At 38.9% G+C, this 6,434-nt stretch overlaps 1 protein-coding gene across 1 annotated transcript; it reads right to left on the reverse strand.

The window, feature by feature from the left end:
* Window positions 1-1,924: 1,924 nt before the first annotated feature.
* Window positions 1,925-5,317, reverse strand: LOC115765409 (serine/threonine-protein phosphatase 2B catalytic subunit 2). The gene has a single exon (XM_030708953.1). The coding sequence runs from the start codon at window positions 4,785-4,787 to the stop codon at window positions 3,045-3,047; it is 1,743 nt and encodes a 580-aa protein (XP_030564813.1). The 5' UTR covers window positions 4,788-5,317; the 3' UTR covers window positions 1,925-3,044.
* Between the last annotated feature and the right edge of the window lie 1,117 nt (window positions 5,318-6,434).

Genomic DNA, 6,434 nt, shown 5'->3' on the forward strand with positions numbered 1-6,434 from the left:
TTTTATATTATTTTTTGATTGGAATTAGTATTTTTTTTGTTAAGCAAAGTACAGCGTTAGGTTCAAAGTGATTGAAAGGAGAAACAGCAAATGTTAACAAATTAACATTATTTACAACTGGAGAGTCGTAAACAAACAATGATTATGAAGGCATTTGTGTGTGGTGGTTATGTATATTCATACACTGAATAATATATATATATATATTAGTTAGTTACAATCAGGGACCGTATCTCAGAGCTTTTGTCTTAAAGTTTACCACACAAATATGGAGTATGCTTCTGGTTAGACTATTCAAAAATACATTTTTACAACTGAAATAACTATTAGTTTTGATTATTATTATTATGTACTTCAATTATACAAATTGTTGGCTTCTTTTCTTCATTTTTTTTTCATTATAAAAGTCAGTAGTAAGAATTATCTATGTGATTTTTGCGTAAACCAGTTGTAAAAATCATTTGTTGCACATTCGAAACAGTTATTGACCAAAGTTAATATACGTCTGTAAACATTCGATACTAACTGTACAAGAATAGAGCAACAAGATTCTCATTTCTAATTTAAAAAACATCGAAAACTTGTATTTCTTATTTGTCTAATAAGAAGAGAGTGAGAGAGAGGGGGAGAGGGAGAGAGAGTTAGTTTTTCATACAAATCAATGGTTATTTGAATCCTTGAATGTTCCCGATTAAAATCGATAATTGGGTTCTTTATAATTGAAACATTAGCTAACATGAGTTATATGTATATTTAGGAGTTGTCTTGAGTTCGAGCATGGCACAAGTAAATTAATTTCAGTTCGAAAAGTCGGGGAATTAGTTTTAAGTTCTTCTTGCAAATGTGCTAGTAAAAAGCTTATTGTTTCATTTGACTTTATACAGTAGGAGTTCAATATTACTATTTGCCAAAAAACATTCATATTTATGTTATATAATTCATGTATACATAAATATAAATATACATATATTTTAATTTTCGTGTAATATATAATATTGATTTGCTTCATGTATTGTGCACAATTTGTGAATGCTTTAATGCTTTAAAGTTTTATATATTTGTTTTTGTTTTTGTTTTTTAACAATACATATCATTAACTCAATGGCTAGACTATTTGTTGTTGAGGTTTTTGTTTAGAATCAAAACATTCATAATTTTTATTCAAAGCAATGTTTTGTGCGTGATTTCTTATTTTCTACCAAGTGAAACTCTGGAAACTTCCGCATTCAAAATGTCAATACACATATATTTTGCTATAATAATAGTAATAATAATAAAAAACAATGGCGTAGGTTATTTTAAACAAATTGAAATTAAATTACACAAATGAAACATTTGAACAAACGAAATGTATGGGAGCAAAATGTTTTAGTGTTTATTGGATTTGTTGTTATTATAATTATATATATATGTGTATATTTTTTATATTTTTTTTTGTTAACAAAAAGAATACGCAAAACTTGATATTCATTTGCTGCTGCAGTTATGCATATGTTTAGATATTTTTAAGTATTTATATTATTAGTTAAATATTTGATTTGCTATTTAAATGGTAAATTGTTTTTTTCTTTTTTTTTTTGTTTTTTTTTTTTTTTGTGTGTGTTTTATGCCCTTTTTATTATCAATTGAATATTTCAAATGCATTGCTTAGAAGTTCTCGGTTGTGGCTAAAATTTGCTAATTTGTTGAAATTGTTTTCATTTGTATTTTGTGAATGTATTTCGTTTTCCGCCTCTCCACTACTTCTTTCTTGATTTATTTACTAGAATTGTACACAGTAGTTAAATGAAGTCAAAATGTTTAGCTATGCAAACAATAAACACAATAAATTATACACATGTTAAGTTATATTAGGCAACAATTGAACTTTTACAAAATTATTTAATGACAGACAAACAAACAAATACACATACATATATATTTATTTATATGTACATATTACACACACACATACATATACATATATATATATATATATGTATTTAGTTAAATGTATAAGGAACATTTGTGGACTATTGCGGCACATATTGCATATTGTTTCAAATTGTTTATGCGAATTACAATGTGTAAGCATCAATTAACATTTAGTTTTTAAGATTGCACAGATCTGTACTGTTTATATATATATATATATAAATATATATATATATATATATATAATGTAAGTATGTTTGTATTTCATTAATGTTAAGGTTCTCGTTTTTTCTGTTCTCTTTAATTATAATATATGTACGCTTCTTTTTGGCGCTGCTAATTGTTTTAAACAAATTAGCGCTAGGTTTTTGGGTTTTTTTTTTCTTCACTTTTTTTGTTTGTTAATTTCCTCAATCTTTATACATACAAGCTTAAGATTAATTTCGGGTATTTTGTTTTAATTACGGAAAAGGAATCTGTGGCTAATTGTAATATCCTGCATACCTCATCGGGGGGCATAAAAATCCTTTACGCTTATGCTGCTGCTGCTGCTGCTGCTGCTGTTCTCGAGTTCAAATTTCATAGGGTGAGATATTTAAGTTGAAATTTCCATGTGCCAGATTCGGGGTTCTATACTGATCTGCTCTGTTCCAATTGTTCAACTGATCCATTGTTACTTCGCCTTTGACCTTTCTGCTTATCGTTAAAGTAAGTATGTATATGTGTATTACAATTATTACGAATGATGTTTAGCTAAAACGACAAATCTTTGCAACATTATAATGTTTATATGTAGATATTATATGTTAATATTATATGCATGCACTTGCATGTGTGTATGTTTGTGTTCTGCGTGTGTGTGAGTGTGTGTATGTGTGTGTGTGTGTAGGTGTGCGTGAGTGTGCCGTCTTGTACGTGCTCAGAACATGCTCTGGGCGCAAAGCCAACACCCCACCATAACACGCCACACAACAACACAACACCACAGCACAACACCACAACACCACAGCACGTCACACCATCGACAACAGGTATTATTATGAATACCGATAGAGATCGACGTCCACAGAGCCGTCCGCCGAGTCCCGTTGTCACCCCCACGCCGTTGTCAATGCCATCGACGTATATGTTTACCCATGCGCCGCGCCATTGTTTCCTTGACTATGATGCTGATGCGGATGCTGATTATCATCGCTGGGCGTGGGCGGCTGATCGCGACGCGGCGGCATCCGCTCGTTCACCGCATCGAGTCCCTTGGCCTCCGCGAACGAGGTAATCTTGTGATTGGGCGAGAAGCCCTGCATGGCATTCTTGAGGGACTGCTTGCCGCCGGAGAGGGCGCCGAGGGGCAGGGCGCCCGTCGGCGTCAGCCCCTTCAGCTGTAGCACTGACTCGGACTCCTCGCGCAGCACGGAGAAGACGCGCGCCATTTTGCCAATGGCGCGTATCTTGTTCCGGATGACCTCCTTGCGCAGCGCTGCCTCGTCGTCCGAGAGCGGCTCCTCGCTCTCCTCGGTCATTAGCTCATCATCGGAGCAGATGTTCAACACGTTCACCAGCATCTCGGTGACCTTCTCGCCAACAAAGGGCAGCGACCAGGTGAACACGTCCATGAAGTTGGGAAGCCAGTACGGATGGGGCGAGCAATTGAACTGCCGGATGTTCATCACGTTGTTCTCGTACTTGAGTACCGCCGCCTTGTTGTTGTACACGTCGAGATAGTTGGGCGCCGAGAAGATGGTGATCAGCGAGGGGAAACCGGTGGTCTGGCTCTTGCGGTACATGCGGTAGCCGGCGTCCTGCGCCTCGTGTGCCCGTATGATCGACAGCAGATTGTTGTTCTGCAGGAAGTCGCAGCAGGCGGCGTAGCTGTAGAAATACGAACAGCCACGCACCGAGTTGTGCGTGTAGAAGTCCGAGTTCTTCTCGTTGCCAAAGTCCTCGAGCGGATCGGACCACAGCAGGTCGCACATGGGGCCAAAGGCGGGCGGCTCCTTGAATCTATCGAGCCGCCTTATGTCCTCCAGCTCGTGTATTTCGGGCGACAGGCCGCCGTGCACGCAGAGGAACTGCTGGTTCATGAGCGCCGCCAATGGCAGGCAGTCGAACGCATCCATGCACGCGTCGTACACCCGCTCCGAGTATTTGATCTTGCACTCCTGCTTGAAGGTAAAGTACTCGGTCAGATGCCGACACTCGTGATTGCCGCGCAGCAGGAACAGCGTCTGCGGATACGTGATCTTCAGCGACCACAAATAGAGGACGCACTCAATGCTAAAATAGCCCCGGTCCACATAATCGCCAAGGAACAGGTATTTTGTTGTCGCCGGCGAGCCTCCCACCTCGAAGAGCTTCATGAGATCATAAAACTGGCCGTGTATATCACCGCAGACAGTGACCGGCGCCTCAATATCGATCATTGTCTTTTCGTGCCGCAGCAGTGCGGCGCCCTCCTGAATTATGCGCATTGCCGGCGCCTCCTCAATGCGCCCTTCCAAAATGAAGTGCTGCTTCAGTAGCTCGTGATTTGGTTTTCCGGTGCGCGCGTCGAATACCTCGGCCAGCGTCAGTTTGTGACTGGGTGGAAATGGGACACTGTCGACGACACGCTCTTTGGTGTTGACCGGCGCATGGCCGCCATGAGCCTTGTGCGTGGGGCTATCGTGTCCAACGCTGGCGGCATTCGAGATGCTATTGCTGCTTGCTGTGGCATTGCCTGTGGAGGAGGCGTTGGCACTGGCATTGTTCGCGCTGCTGTTGCCGCCATGCTGCGTATCTGTGGCATCCGTGGAGTTGCTAGCGGAGCCACCGCGCTGGTTGGCACTTGTTGCCACTTGGCCAGCGACGCCGCTCGATTGATTATTCGAAGACATTATTGCAGTGCGCTGTGAATTTATTTGCAGTTGCTGCTCTGGCTATGGCTGTGGCTCTGTGTCTGTGGCTCTGGCTGTGGCTCTGGCTGTGTCTGTTGCTAGACCTGGCGCCCACACAGAGTGAGCGTTTTTTTTTTTTTTTGATTATTGTGTGCGCCGCCTACTGCATTTAATTGCACTAGCTGCACACACGCACACGTACACAGAGGCACGTTGGCCAACAACACACGCACTTTTCTACTTTTGCTGCTGCTACGGCTACGGCTACGGCTACTGCTGCTGCTGCTACGGCTGCTGCTGCTGCTGTTTTTGGAGCTAGTTAGCCGCTTTATCGCGTTGCCAGGCTTTTGGTATTTTGTTAGTTATCTTGTTCTTGTCGTCACTGCTGCTTCTGTAACACAACAGCAATATATTCACAATTTGTATTTATATTTTCGTTTCGTCTTGGCTGCTGCTGTGCCCTGCAGACGTCGTAATTTCTCTCGCTACGTTTTTTTTCGCTTCTCAATGGAATTTTCAGCTCCCCCTCCCTCTCCTTTATTTTTATTGATATTCTACCAGTGTGACCGCCAGCAGCAATAGCTGTATGCCCCATTTTTTAACTTGCAAAAAATACCGAAAATACCAAGTTTGACGTTAAGACACGCATGCTAACGTAAGGCCGGAGAAAGATGACGTAAGCGTAGGTATTGCGGTATTTTAATATGCAATAGACAGCATCATTTTAATACGCCTTATTTTAGATATATACAACGAAGTGTCGTGGATATTTACAATTTGTCTCACGCTTTAAATAAGGCAACTGATACTGATACTTATCTAGTTTTCATTATTGTGTCCTACAGAGCACACACAAACGTTTAAGCATTGAAATTGAAATATCTTGAGTTCGCGCCCAATTCGATAGATATTTTGACAGACGATTTCATATATCGATATCCAATAACAAATGATATAAAGGATCCACTTAGTCTTAAGGCTGATTAGCGCATATCTATTATGTCGATTAATCGGAATACCAATGTCCAATCGATATATGCGCCGATGCTTTCAAATAGAACATAACGGTAACTCGCTATGGTAGCGACACTGAAAAAAATCACAATATATGTATGCAGATTTGTGTTAATACTCAAAACGACCATTTAGAGGAAATAATAAACGTGCGCGCATTTTATTTTCAGGATAGGTACTTGTATATTTTTTTAAATGGTTTTGTATTGTTTTGTTTCTTGCTTTGTTAATATTAATTTTTGTTAATAACATTGATAATCATTTTTTTTTTTTGTTTGTATTTTTGCATTCACTTAAGGTTAAAACTTCTTTTCTGCATTTGTTTATGCGATTTGTAAATTAATTTGTTCTTTTTTGGATTGCAAACAATTTTTCACAACGGCGCAAATTGCAATTTGGCAATTTGCATTCCGCATTTTGCCTCTTTTGCCTTTTGCCAGCCGGCTGCCCTTGAAATACATTTATAAATTTATAATAAATTAATGCTTTCACTGTTAAATTTGATAATTTACTTATTTTCGGTTTTATAATAAAATTGAAAATTTTTAAGAGAATTATCTAGATGTGATGTTTTGTTTTTTGTTTTTTGTTTTTTTATTTTAATTTTTTATAATTGTTTTAAATATTAATTTG

The sequence above is a fragment of the Drosophila novamexicana genome, unplaced genomic scaffold, assembly GCF_003285875.2.
Source record: "Drosophila novamexicana strain 15010-1031.04,08,12 unplaced genomic scaffold, DnovRS2.1 tig00000960-arrow-arrow-pilon, whole genome shotgun sequence".
NCBI classification, from domain to species: Eukaryota; Metazoa; Arthropoda; class Insecta; order Diptera; family Drosophilidae; genus Drosophila; species Drosophila novamexicana.

What these genes read in the sequence shown, in the direction of transcription:
- LOC115765409 (XM_030708953.1), bottom strand. Translation starts at nt 4,787, where the DNA reads ATGTCTTCGAATAATCAATCGAGCGGCGTCGCTGGCCAAGTGGCAACA.